This window comes from Amblyomma mixtum, chromosome 2 (genome assembly GCF_055824585.1).
Source record: "Amblyomma mixtum isolate Tamu chromosome 2, ASM5582458v1, whole genome shotgun sequence".
NCBI lineage: Eukaryota > Metazoa > Arthropoda > Arachnida > Ixodida > Ixodidae > Amblyomma > Amblyomma mixtum.
In genome coordinates this window covers 208171845-208185572 of record NC_143013.1, presented here as the reverse complement: position 1 = coordinate 208185572, position 13728 = coordinate 208171845, and the positions used below count along the sequence as shown (strand labels likewise).

Sequence of the window (13728 nt, the reverse complement as noted above, 5' to 3'; positions counted from 1 at the left end):
CCCAGCCTGATCATTCCGCGAAGCTTACCAGTCACCAGCAACTAAACACTGCTGCCAACGTGTTTCAGGAAGCAGAAAGGGCGTTTCGACTGCAGCATGGGTACCGCTTTTATGTAACGCAGTCAGGTGGAATGTTGTGGCAGTTGGATTCGATTCGTGATGGAATTAGCGCAAAAGACGTGGACACAAGAAGGAGGACAACATGGCATGTGCGTTGCTTTTGTGCAGTTTCGTTCTTTTTGTGTCCTGGTCCTTTGCAGAACTAGCTGCCCTATGGGCTGCAGTTCAATTCATCCCTCAGGAATCTGCCCATGACTGGGCAGTTTTCACCGACCCTAAAGCAGCCCTTCAACGCCTGCAAGCTGCACTACGCCGCGGGTCGCACGAACAACTAGTTGCAGAAATCCGCAAGCTGTACAATGACGCCACATTGAAAGGACATGACATAATTTTCTAGTGGCTGCCGGGCCACTGCGGTATTCATGGCATTCACCAGGCCGACGAAGCTGCCCGTTCTGCCCACAATGACGGAATCTGTGTCAATATCCCTCTAACGAGAGCTGACGCAGCGTGTGGGCTTCGTTCCTTGAGGCTGGAGCTCACACTTTCAGCCTGGAACACGGGAGAGTTCTGCAACCGTCGCCTCAGGGCATTGGACCCTGGACTGCGCCTCAGTCTTCCTTGTGATGTAGCGCGTCGTGAAGCAACATTACTGTGTCGTCTATGGCTCGGCGTTGCCTTCACAAATAAGTATGCTTTCCGGATTGCGATGGCCGACAGCCCTTCTTACGTAAACTGTGCCTGTGAAGAGACAATCACTCATCTCTGCTGTGAATGCCCTGTCTTTGTGACCGAAAGAAATAAGCTGCGCTGTGCTCTGGACCACCTTGATCCTCGCCCTTTCACAGAGGCCAAGATCCTCGGTCCGTGGCCACAACAGTCGACTGCCACCAAGGCTTACAAGGCACTGTTTTGTTTTTTTTTTTTGAGAGAGACTGCCTTGACTGACAGATTGTGACTGTGTGTCCCGTTCCTTCTCTCTTCCCTCTTTAATCCCCTCATTCCCTTTCCCTGTGCAGGGTAGCCAACCGGAATCCTTTCTGATTAACATCCCTGCCTTTACCCTCTCTCTGTATCTATCTATCTCTCCATCATAACTACCTTTATCCTTGAGCCTTCCGAAAACGCCCAAAGCACTCTAATGACGGTAAGTGGTAAGTAATCTACATAATATTGGGTTACACACTTCTTTCACAGAACACCTGGCGCAAGCCACATTTGTGTGCGCAACTTCGCAACGGTGCGCACGCAATCCCAGACACCGGATGTCGAAATCACATTTTTACCTGCCCATTTGTTGTAAAATTCTGTGCAGTAGTATCAGCACATTGGAACTGTACCTAAGTGTAACAGTTCAAATCGAAAATAAACACAGGTGCATCACACGTGAACATCGTGTTTGAGCACCACGTAGCAATACATGCATCGAGTGTGTAGAGCAGCAACATTCGTTCAACCACCCAGCAATTGGCTCCGACATAAAAGCATTGCGACTCCATTAATCTCACAGCATTTAGCATGGCTACACGCAATTAAGCGCTTCCAGTGCACTCTGAAAGACTGTATTTACCTCCAATTTCTTAGTATTTGGAAGCGCGAGTTCGCACTTACAGGGCGAATATTTCTGGGATAAATACAATGTATTCTTCCAAGCTCCTCAATTCAGTTCAGCCTTAAAATTGCGCGCTGCACCCGTGCAGGAAAAATGAATGCTTTGGTGCTCACCTGTCGCGAGACTTATGACAGTTCCGAGAAGAAGTGTCAGCAGTGCGCCGAAGAATGACATCCAATAGAAGGAGACGTGGTACAGCAGTAACGCCGTTGATCTGCGCACGAAGTTAGTTATTGAAGGTGAGAAAGAAGGAAAACATGGAAACACCCAGGAAATAAACCTTTCCACAGAGTATCGCCATCAAATTCTCATTAGCACTGACATGCAAATAGCTTATCGCCAATTTTGAGGCAACATTCACTAGAATAAAATGGTATTGTGACATGTTTTTAAAAAGGAAAAGAACCGAAAAGAGAGGGCGTTACTGTCAATTACGAGTCATCAAAACGACCGCATTAGGTTAGTCAGAGTCGGCAAACAGAAAGACGAAAATTAAATGAATATAAGGGTTTCAAGCTCCCAGATAACACCGTGGGCAGTGCGTTTCAAGAAGTCTTGAAAGAAAATTTACGCTCCACTTTAAACAATATTTACATGATCGCTTACATGTTGACCGCCATATATATACCAAGATAACTAGTGCGCCTTGACGTACCAGTGGACTCATTCATGTGAGACACGTCGTCGAAATACACTTTCTCTTCCAAGCTACACCATCTGTTTATGCGTGGTGTCTGTTCCTCATACATGTCCTCCGTTTTTTCCTTTTCCTTCTCTTCAGATGTCTCCATTGAAAATTACTCCTCCCTGAGACCTATCCCAGCCAGATCTATCTCCACCTCATCGTTCGTCGTCCCAGTGTCCAGTTTTTTACAGTACATGATTCCCCATATTAAGTCGACGGTTGATGTCAAACAGATTGTGCACGCAATCGAAGCCGCCTACGTAGACTTACACTCAAATTAACACGAGCTGGTGAGATTTCTGCAATGCAAGAAACTTTTTGCGACATTCAAGCAACATCCAAAACTTGATTTTTTTAATTTTTCGCCCAAACAGAGCAAAGGCTTGCCGAGTTTTATGCGCTCGCAAACTGCCGTTGCAAGTGCGATTTCTAGGCGAAATATTAGAAACTAAAAAGGAGCTGCTGAGTTACTTTTCTAAGTATAATGTGCAAGCAAACCGGACAATCACATTACACCTATCGTCGCGAACCTACACGATCCTTTTAGTTCTTCGCTCAGTGCTAATGGTATCTATAGTGACCTTGTGTAAGTTAACGCGTTAAGTGCATTCTTTACTCGTGTAATTGAAGAGGTGTCGTCTTACCACTGGCTTTCAGGAGCTCTCAAATAATCAGTTGCAACGCTAACATAATATCCTGCGAAAACGCATTTCAGCGTGAAGCTTTTACGCCAGTGTATGTCTGACATTGGCACTTAGCTGCAGGGGTAGTTCGCAAAGCACATACAAAACAGTTATGGTTGAACGCGCTGGGAAAACCACTCGACGGCGGTGAAGTTTCTAGAAATGGCTGGTCCAGCTAAGGTTGCGCGTGACACCAACCTTTCGGGTAGCAACGGGTCCACTGTTGCATTTGGCCCGAAAGTTACACCCGTGCTGTTGACGAGTGATGGGCAGCGGTCCACAGTTTTAGGAAGGTGAGGAAGTGGTGCGAGGTCTGAGAGAATCCTTCCGACTGTGTGCCATAGCTGGAGGCCGCAAACCAGCAGGGTTGCCCAACCGACGCCCTGAGATGTAAGGGGCGTAATGCGTACTGTGCCTCCCGCTGTTGTGTGGAGACATAAATCACTCGTTTCATGTTCAAAAGCAATGTTTGGAGGTCTCGCTGTGAGGAACTCTGGAGCGGGCGAAGCCCATCGCGTCGATTTTAAGGCATGAGCTGTCTAAAAAGTCTCCTAACGACGTCTTCCAATCCACCATTTTGTTAAGGAGATAGCATGAAGCCCACAGGGTAGGCAAGGAAGAAAAATGCGGGGAGCATTCGCTCGCATGCTAGCTGCAGCTATGCAACTCGCGTTGCAACTCGCTATGCAACTCGCAGCTATGCAAGTCGGTAAAGCCAGCATGCCAAAGAGAATCCCACCGTCAAATAGAATCACTCAGAGACATCAATCTCGCCACAGTTCGATTCCTATTAGTGATCAGGCATGGTATATATTATTTTACGATGATTATTTGATAATGACCATAGTTTTCACATCCATAAAAAATCGGGGCTCTTTGTCCTTAAAAAATGCGATAAATTATTTACTCTCCGCATTAAGTGACGCTGGCCGCGGAGCAAGAATTTACTGAACGAGCATATACAACTCAATTGCACTTACGTCTCAAACAGTGCCCCGTCTATGATGACTGCTTCTCGAAAGTCGTGTGCCTTTTTCAGCACTATGCCCAGAAAAGCCCCATGATAAGTTGTCTCCGAAAATCCCGACAGGGCGAGAGGCCCGCCAGCATGTTTTGCTTCACAACAAGCAACGGCACCCGCAAAATGTCTTCATATTTGAAGGCGAGAGCTTTACTACCCCCATATAGGAAAAAAAAATGTTCGGCGCCATCGACCGTATGAGGCATCGCAACTGTATAGCGGCCGGAGCACGCAGATGGAATGTGGCGCCTTGAGGGAGAACGGGAGAGAGCAGCCCCCCTCACTCCTCCCCCCGGACATCACAGGAGAAGCAACCTACGTCACGTGACCTTGTGGCGTCATCACAACCTGCCCACAGGATTGCGAGCAAGCTGCCCACTGTGGCAGGGGTAGGAGTTAAATTAATGAATGGTCGCGTGAGGTTCCCGGGAAGAGTAACCCGAGTCGCACAAGCCCCACCGATGGCAGCACCTGCCTGCCATCGTAGGGCAGAGGCGCATCGCTTAACCGATGGAATTAATGAACTAACTCTAGAAGGAAAGCTGCGCACTGAGCCCATGCAGGCAAGCGGGCAACACATGAACGCCGGCATGATCCAACGGTTTGTGTGTTGACAGCTGTTAAGACACTTGCTAAATCTGAACAGAGAACGCAGTTGGAACCTGGCAACGTAGTCCGTGGGAAGATGGCGGTATGCACAGTAGCTCTCGCCTGCTGTAAACATGCTGTAAACAAGAAAATCGTCGCGTTTGGAGCATTTCTGATGCTATGCATGTAGCATACCGACTCTCTCTTCCCATGGGTGCCTTGTTTCTTATGAATCATTATTTGAAGGCAAATACCGCGATTGTGACGCACTTGAAGTGTATTTCGTCCGGCGAGCGCGCGGGATTTTGCATGTCCTCGGTTGCCGAGTGCGAATACGCGTCGGAAATTTGCTTTGGCCCCAAAATGACTAACACAATTCCAGAACGATAGTTCGGGCTTCTCTCAACGGAACCGTTAACGAAGACAGCATAAATGACGACGTTCACAAATTTTAGTTTCCTTTCGGTGCCATCTTGTGGACGGAATTGATGTGGACGGAACTAGCTAAGGGAAATAGGTTACTCCGATCCTTTTCAGTAGCACTATAAGGCCAACCGCTATACGGAAACTCCTTTTTAAGCAAATACAAGAAACAACAGCCAGTGCTTTACGAAATCCACAGCCTCTGCATAATTATGTTTTAAAGTGTGACCTGCACTAGGCGGTGCCGTTAACTAGACCAGCCGTTAAAAGCCGTGCCAGGCACCGTGAAAGTATGCGTGTCGCTTGTGTGCAGGACCGTACAAATGCAGCTGTGAGTTAAATTTGTCTCTTAAAGGAAGAAAAAGAAATAAGCATGCGTGACAAAATATATATACACGGACGCCTCTCTATTTTGTCCGCTAATTAAAGCATGCATCCATGCGTGAGACCCAATGCGTCCACGGGCAGGCACAAAATGAAATGCCATGATTCGTCAGTGCACTTATCATGATTGAGGAAAAGTACAATTACACCATACGGGGTCCAATGCCCGCACATGGTACTTATTGCGCCACAGCGCACCGTAATAAGATACATTGTGTGAAAGTAGTCCATTATGTATTGAGTACAGCCCTTCGCGCTTTCACAAAATCAGAGAAAACACAATGCATTACACCAACCAAGAACGAGCATACCTTTGAGTTTGCCCATGGCGATGAGATGGCGAGAAGAAAGAGTCCAGCAAATGGGCCCGAAGCAGAAGAATAGAACGACATGAAGAGCTGGCGGAATAAAGACATACGCGTAGAAAAGAATTAAAAAGTGCAGCCACGCTCGCAAACAAATAAGATAACTCACGTACCTGTGCTGCCGTGCCTATGTAGGGTACTGCGATCGCAAAGATCGTCATAACGGTGCCGCTGCCAAACGCTGAAATGAGATATGTTGCATTAATGATCAGCTGCAAAACATTTGTCATTGTTTTTTTTTACAAAGAAGCATCCAGCAGGCGTCGGCAGCCAATGGAATAAAAACTGCTGGGGACACCTGAACTCCGCCTTAAGGATACGATGCGATAGCGTAGTGAGTTAATTACCATATATGCAGAGTTGGTCATTGTCGACATTAAATTCATAGATCACTGGGAGACCTCATACCTCTCCTGGCGCAGTGGTGCAGCGGTTAAGCGATGCACCACTGTCCTGCGATGGCAGGTGCTCCCAGCGGTGGGCCTTGTTCGACCCAGGCTGCTCTTCCCGAGAAACCAATCATTAATTAAACTGGCACCTGCCACGGTGGGCAGTTAGCTCACAATCCGATGGGCAGGTTGTCATGACGCCGCAAGGTCACGTGAACTAGGTGGAAAACCTGCCTCCTAGGTTGCTCGTCATGGGAGTTTTCGTTCGCGGTCAACGACGCCGGCAACGACGCAGGATTTTCTGCAATACGAGCTCCTTAACGCTATCACGTTAAAAGAGAAGGTAATGCATAGCAGAAATAGAGCTCGTTACAAACGTCCAAAATGCTACGACCAGATTTCTGAAATTACAACGCCACTTGTTATTACCGCAGTATTATATTATATTTAAATTTATTTATTTATTTATTTATAAATAAATAAATAAATAAATAAATAAATAAATAAACAAATAAATAAATAAATATATTTAAACCACTCCAAAAGATACGGCCCGACTGATGTGTTTCATAAAAACTGACCGCAAAATCGCTGCTCTCTTGCTTTGGCATTTAGTAAATAGAAAAAGACATAGGGAATGTCTCACTTGCAACCTGTTGTGTCCCCTTATTGCTTTTGTGTGTGTGCGCCCCCGCATCCTCCTCCTAACGACCACTCGCATCCTCCTCCTAACGACCACTTGCCCCTCGTCGCACGCTGTCGCCAGATGCCCCCCCCCCCCCCCCCATGGTGCGCCCCCGCATCCTCCTCCTGTTTTGGGAAGCCACTCCCTCCCGTGGACGCTTCTCCGCTCCCTCCTTTCTTCGGGCGGCCAGTTCGGCTCCTGCCTCGGTCGACGCTGGTCGCACCCTCATCGGCTTTAAATAAACGAAGTCTTAAAGTACCGTGTGCGTCTTTCGCTGCATTCAACACAGCGACCGGACACGACAGTGGCGACGAGAAAGTGGATTCGACCCGCGCTACGCAACGCTATTGACAAGCCATGGCTACGCGAGGGTTTCCCAATCAGATACCAGAATTCAACGGCTCATCGTGGTCATCGTGGGTTGGACGCCTTCAGTTCTACTTTGAAGCTAACAACATCACAGACCCAGCCTTGAAGAGGGCCAACCTGCTGACGCTGTGCGGGGAGCAGACCTACGATACTGTCTGCGCCCTTATTCAGCCAAGCACACCAGCGGCAGTGTCTTACGACGACATCGTAAAAGCGCTGCAAAAGCACTACGACCCAAGGCCATCCGAGGTCTACAGCCGGGCTCGCTTCCAACGACGAGATCAACTGGGAGGAGAAACTGTGAGCGCCTACGTAGCCGCGCTCAAGAAGCTCGCTGCCGACTGCAATTTTGGAACGCTGTCGACAACAGCTACCGGGCAGGAGGGAGACGCAGCTTCTTCTGCTAACACCACCATGCTTCCCTTGGACGTGATGTTACGCGACAGATTTGTGTGCGGACTGAGTGACGAGTCACTGCAGCAGCGCCTGTTCGCTGAGAAGGACCTCACATTCAGCAAAGCTTACGACATCGCCGTTCGAGCGGAGAGCGCCGGTCACCAGCAGAGAGGGATTCGCCGGAACACCGAGCCGGTACACCAGACAAGCAACCAGGTGCGCAAGCCTTCTGTTGTTGTAAAATCGGTCAAAAAGGCACAACGCTGCTGGCGGTGTGACGACCAACACAACCCCCAGGGATGTCGATTCCAGTCAGCCACGTGTAATTTTTGCCACAAGCGAGGGCATATCGAAAGAGCATGCATTACGAAACGGAGACTTGCCAAGATAAAGTCACCTTCCCAGCCTAATCACAGCGTCAACGCCTCAGAGAATACGCCGCTATCTGATCTCCATGGAACAACATCAGCAACACCATCTGTGTTGTACGACCTGAACACCATGAATCTCGGCACGCGACCGAAGATTGTTACAGAGGTAAGCGTACATCACCAGCTGATTAAGTTCGAGGTGGACTCCGGCGCAGCCTGTACTCTGATCAGTGAGGACACGTTCCGAACTTCATGGCCATCTGACGCACCCGCCCTGCAACAAGACGACACGCACCTGCGAACGTGGTCAGGACAGAATCTGCCACTATTGGGCTCTGCCAACGTGCAGGTTAACTACAACGGCCAGACCCATACGCTACCTCTGCTTGTTGTGAAGGGCACAGGATCAAGCCTTCTAGGGAGAAACTGGTTTTCTCCACTAGGCGTGATGATATGCGGCATACACCAGACGCCGAGCCAGAACATGGTTGAGCAACTGCAAGAGAAATACGAAAGAGTATTCTCGGAAGAGATTCCAGGAAACGAAGGGCCCCCGGTCACACTGGAGTTGTTGGACAACGCGCAACCCAAATTTCTGAAGGCCAGGCCGGTGCCGTTTGCTCTCCGAGATTCAGTTGAAAAAGAGTTGGACAAACTGGAGCAGCAAGGTGTCATCGAGCCGACGCAGCATTCAGAATGGGCCACACCACTTGTCGTAGTTCGCAAGAAGAACGGAACCATACGCCTCTGCGGAGACTACCGGAGCACCGTCAATCTTGCGACTAAAGCGTCCTCTTACCCGCTACCGACACCTGAAGAAGTATTCAGTGTACTGCGTGGCGCAAGAGTCTTCAGCACATTGGACCTCACCCAGGCGTATCAGCAGCTGAAGGTGAGCGAGTCAACTGCTGAATTATTGGCAATTAACACACTGAAAGGCTTGTACAAAGTCAAGCGACTGCCTTTTGGCGTAGCTGCAGCCCCGGCCATATTTCAAAAATTCATGGAGACAGTGCTTCAGGGCATCCCAGGAGTTTGTGTCTACCTTGACGATGTCATCATCAGTGGCACTTCCACTGAAGAGCATGCAGTGCGCCTAGAGCTCGTTCTCGAAAGGCTAGCAAACGCTAATTTGTGCATAAGCAAATCGAAGTGCTGTTTTGCGGTGCCAGAGGTGCAATTTCTGGGACACCGAATTGATGCGGAAGGCATTCACCCTACCGAGGACAAAGTGCGAGCGATCACAGAAGCACGAGCTCCAACAAACAAGCAGGAGCTACAGGCTTTTCTCGGACTCTTGACGTTCTACGACCGGTTCTTGGAACAAAGAGCTACCGTGGCCAACGACTTATACCAACTCCTTCGGAAAGATGTGACATGGACATGGTCGCCACGCCATCAGCAGTCATTCGATGCCCTGAAAGACCTGATTCGAAGATGTACAGTCCTCCGCCACTACGACGAAAGGAAGCCTCTGCTTTTGGCTTGCGACGCATCACCGTACGGAGTCGGCGCGGTTCTATCGCAAACTGACGAGCAAGGAAGGGAAGCTCCCATCGCCTTCGCCTCACGTACGTTGTCGCAAGCAGAACGCAACTACGCGCAACTTGACAAAGAAGGGCTAGCCATCGTCTACGCGGCGACACATTTTCACCAGTACATTGCCGGCCGGAAGGTGACCTTTATAACCGATCACCGACCGCTATTGGGCATTCTGGGACCACAAAGGCCTATGCCACCAACTTTGTCTCCGCGAATGACACGTTGGTGCATCAAACTCTCAGCGTACGACTACGCTCTGGTCTACCGCAATGGGAGTAAACATCAAAACGCCGATGCGCTAAGCCGTCTGCCACTAGACGCAACTGTTGACGAACCATTTCCACCAGGAGACGTTCTGATGTTCGAAGCACTGCCAGAACCTCCGCTTACAGCAGGCACAGTTGCAGCATCTACGCAGAAGTGCGCAGCTCTCCGGCTAGTTTACACAGCTGTTCAACAAGGCAACGTGCATAAACTCAAAGGGGACAACTTCGACGCTTACCGCAGGCGAGCTACAGAGTTGAGCACCCATCGCGGCTGCATCATATTTGGGTCCCGAGTTGTGATGCCGAGAGAACTACGCGCACAAGCTATGTCTCTCATCCACGCCGGACATCGGGGCATCGTTGCAATGAAAAAGTGTGCCAGAAGCTACATGTGGTGGCCTGGCATTGACAACGACATCGAAACAGTGGTGCGAGAATGCAAGCCTTGCCAGAGCAGCCGGAGCGCCCCGCCGAAAGCTCCTGTCCCAGAATGGGAAAAGCCAGACACACCATGGCACACACTGCACATTGATTTTGCAGGACCAATTGAGGGCTGCACTTTCCTTGTGGTCGTAGATGCCTACACAAAGTGGCTTGAGATAAGGCAAATGGGACAGACGACTTCGGCAGCAGTCATTGACAACCTCCGATCACTATTTGCAACGTTCGGCCTGCCGCGCAAGGTAGTGTCGGACAACGGAACACCGTTTGTGTCTGCGGAGATCCTCAAGTTTTATCGCGACAACGGGATCTCATCAGTTACATCGGCCCCCTACCACCCAGCGACAAACGGACAAGCCGAGCGCTACGTAGCCGAGCTAAAACGCGCCCTTGAAAGAGATCAGACAGGCTCGCTGCAGCGCCGCCTTGCGCGCTTTCTCTTCAAGCAGCACACGACGGTTCAGAGCACAACAGGCGAGACCCCCTCGAAAATGATGTTCGAGCGTGAAATGCGAACCCAGCTCACAGCCATCCTCCCCGAGCCAAAGGCAGAGACGTTCCGGGAAGAAAAAGCAATTCCGCGCTGCGGCACGCTTAATGAGGGGCAGCGCGTCCTCGCCCGACAGTTTCTGAAAAAGCCACGCTGGGAGGAAGCTACAATTGTCAGACGCATAGGCCTGCGCTCTTGGCTCGTCAACATACATGGCACAGTAGCACGCCGACATCTCAACCAGCTGCGTAGATTTACGACGCCGTCTGAGAGCTGTCCGCCAGCGGAGAGAGCACGTGCACCATCTTCCCACATAGCCTGGCACCTCTTCCCGGAAGAAGAGACTTCGCCCAGGACAGACCTAGGAGACACAGCGAACAACAGCCAGCCTACAAGTGTTTCTCCCCCGAGCGCACAAAGCCAGCGCGCCTCCACGCGTGAGCGCCGACCCCCTGCACGATACCAGGCAACTTTCTAAGGGGGAAGGAAGTGTTGTGTCCCCTTATTGCTTTTGTGTGTGTGCGCCCCCGCATCCTCCTCCTAACGACCACTCGCATCCTCCTCCTAACGACCACTCGCATCCTCCTCCTAACGACCACTTGCCCCTCGTCGCACGCTGTCGCCAGATGCCCCCCCCCATGGTGCGCCCCCGCATCCTCCTCCTGTTTTGGGAAGCCACTCCCTCCCGTGGACGCTTCTCCGCTCCCTCCTTTCTTCGGGCGGCCAGTTCGGCTCCTGCCTCGGTCGACGCTGGTCGCACCCTCATCGGCTTTAAATAAACGAAGTCTTAAAGTACCGTGTGCGTCTTTCGCTGCATTCAACACAGCGACCGGACACGACACAACCGAAGCCGGTTCAGTGAACAGAGGATGATTTAGCAACATGCACCTAAGCTCCATACTTTCGTTCAGTCCAGAGCGAGAGTTCATCAGAGCTGGTGCTCTATGTTGACAGAAGAGGTATATTTCCTGCTGCTCCGAGCAACCGCCCCCTGCCCTCTTTACACACAAAGCTCTGAGACTGAACTGAAAACTAGGCACACAGACGAGTGAGACAAAAACTAAACGGACAGTTCTCTGTAACGCATGCTGGATCTAACGGTCGGTTAACAGTCTGGCTTAAATCTGGTCATGGTATTAAACATCCAGTCGAGGAGCAAAACCAAGCGAGATGAGTAAAGCATGATCCTGTTTGAACATGGTAATGTTAATGTCTGACGCAGGCAGAACTAGTTGCGACTACTCATAAAAGCATCTCAATTCAGTAGACTACACAGCTGTAAAGCACGTAGTCCTTTACATCACTTGTTCCAAATGCCCCAAAAAATGTTGTGCGTTTAAAACGAAAGCTCTGGTGCAGAAAAATATGCAGTAGCGTATATAATGTTTCCTGGTGACTACGGTGGTCAATGTTTATGCTTCGCTCTCAAATTCTTGGAACTGAGGCGGAAGCTCAAGCCAGCAATCTAAGAGCACGAACTATGCAACCGTCTTACATGTTAGGACGGTTAGTGTGCTTTCTGGCCGCTTACTTTTCGCACAACAGAGATCCACTTGAGAGAAAGAATGCACCGCTTACCTAGAAGACGCATAACTGTAGAAGCTCTGTCCTCCGTCACCTTCACGTATGGTGTCACTATGTCGATGTAAAATGTGGCAGCGTGCGAGTTTACAATCGATGAAACCGTGCTGCGGAAGATCAAAACAGACTGCACTGTATAGGCTGCAAAGTGGATGAAGCCTGCCCTAAGTATTGCCTTAACGGCATGAGATGTGCGACTGCTTCGACATACGCACCGTACGGAGTCGATCACACCTGTCTAGAGCGCTAGAGCGGTGCCGTTCGGTGGAAATAATGCCAAATTCTAAAGAAGACATTGACTTTGAGTGATAATACTTGCGCTGGGGAGAAGCCTAATAGACATGTGCGCACCACAGGAACCAGCGCCTTACCCCCCGTAAAGCAGCTGCGATAAGATTTAGCTTCATTTGCTAGACAAGTGTGATCGACTCTGTACTCTATGTTGAAGTTGTGCCATATGCTGTTAACACTGTTCCTGTCTGCAATAGCAGGCTATGCAGTACTGCGACGCTCGCTTACCACCAATCTCATGACAAGAATCCCTGCACACAACTGGCTTAACTCCTGTGAGAGACTTTCTCTGACCCATAACGAACTTAAGACGGTTATTAAACAGCATGTCTAAGTGGCGAATAACTCACTTAAGCAGATGGTTGCTGTTTTATATTTTTTTTTGGAGGAGGGGGGAGAAGCGTAAAGGAATAGTTCTGTCTGGTGTTCCTTTTTTTGTAATGCAAGCCTTCAAAGTGATGTTAAAATTTCTAAACACGTCTTTCTATGTGCTTCGTGCCCCCGCTCCATAGATTCGCAGTTGAAACAAACAGCTAGGAGCAAGAACACTATCAAAACAATAGTCCGCACCTAGAATAAGGTAAATCATACAATGAGATGGTTATTTTAAAAAACGTAGTAGACATTTTTGGGCCTGGATTAATGGAATCGCATTTTCAATACTGACGACTTGCAGAGCGGAGGCGAGGGCGGAAACTGTGAAAGAAACATTTGCGGAGAGAGAGAAAAATTTGGCTCTTTACGACGTGTTTATTTCGCTAGTGCAGACACCAACGTTTCCAAAAAGCTATTTGCACTTACTGACACATGATTTTAAACAGCCTAACAATAATTATTCCGTAATTCCAGAGCACGTTTTCCAGCAAGCTGCTGCACCGCACCTTGTGGAAGCCCCAACAAGTCCAGCCAGGAAAAGGCCCCTCAACAGTGCGATATCTGAGAGGCTTCTCATCATATAGTGCGGCACAATCTGTAAATAAAACAGCCAGGTATTTAGCGTGAGCACGTTGCTGAGTCATGCAAGCGACATGGTGCACTTTAAATTGCCTACAATTAAACTAACTTTTCGTTGGCACACTGAAAAGA

General features: G+C 49.5%; 1 protein-coding gene across 1 annotated transcript in view; it reads right to left on the bottom strand.

Annotated features, from left to right (window-relative positions):
- Nucleotides 1-819: 819 nt before the first annotated feature.
- The window catches only part of LOC149362399 (sodium/iodide cotransporter-like), a 46392-nt gene continuing 33483 nt past the window's right edge, over nt 820-13728 (bottom strand). The window contains exons 9-15 of the mRNA XM_089568291.1: nt 13524-13612; nt 12349-12458; nt 5935-6002; nt 5768-5854; nt 3254-3435; nt 1786-1886; nt 820-899 (exon numbers count right to left, since the gene is read on the bottom strand). Of these exons, the coding sequence (XP_089424417.1) occupies nt 820-899; nt 1786-1886; nt 3254-3435; nt 5768-5854; nt 5935-6002; nt 12349-12458; nt 13524-13612 (717 nt within the window). The remainder of the gene's footprint in view (nt 900-1785; nt 1887-3253; nt 3436-5767; nt 5855-5934; nt 6003-12348; nt 12459-13523; nt 13613-13728) is intronic.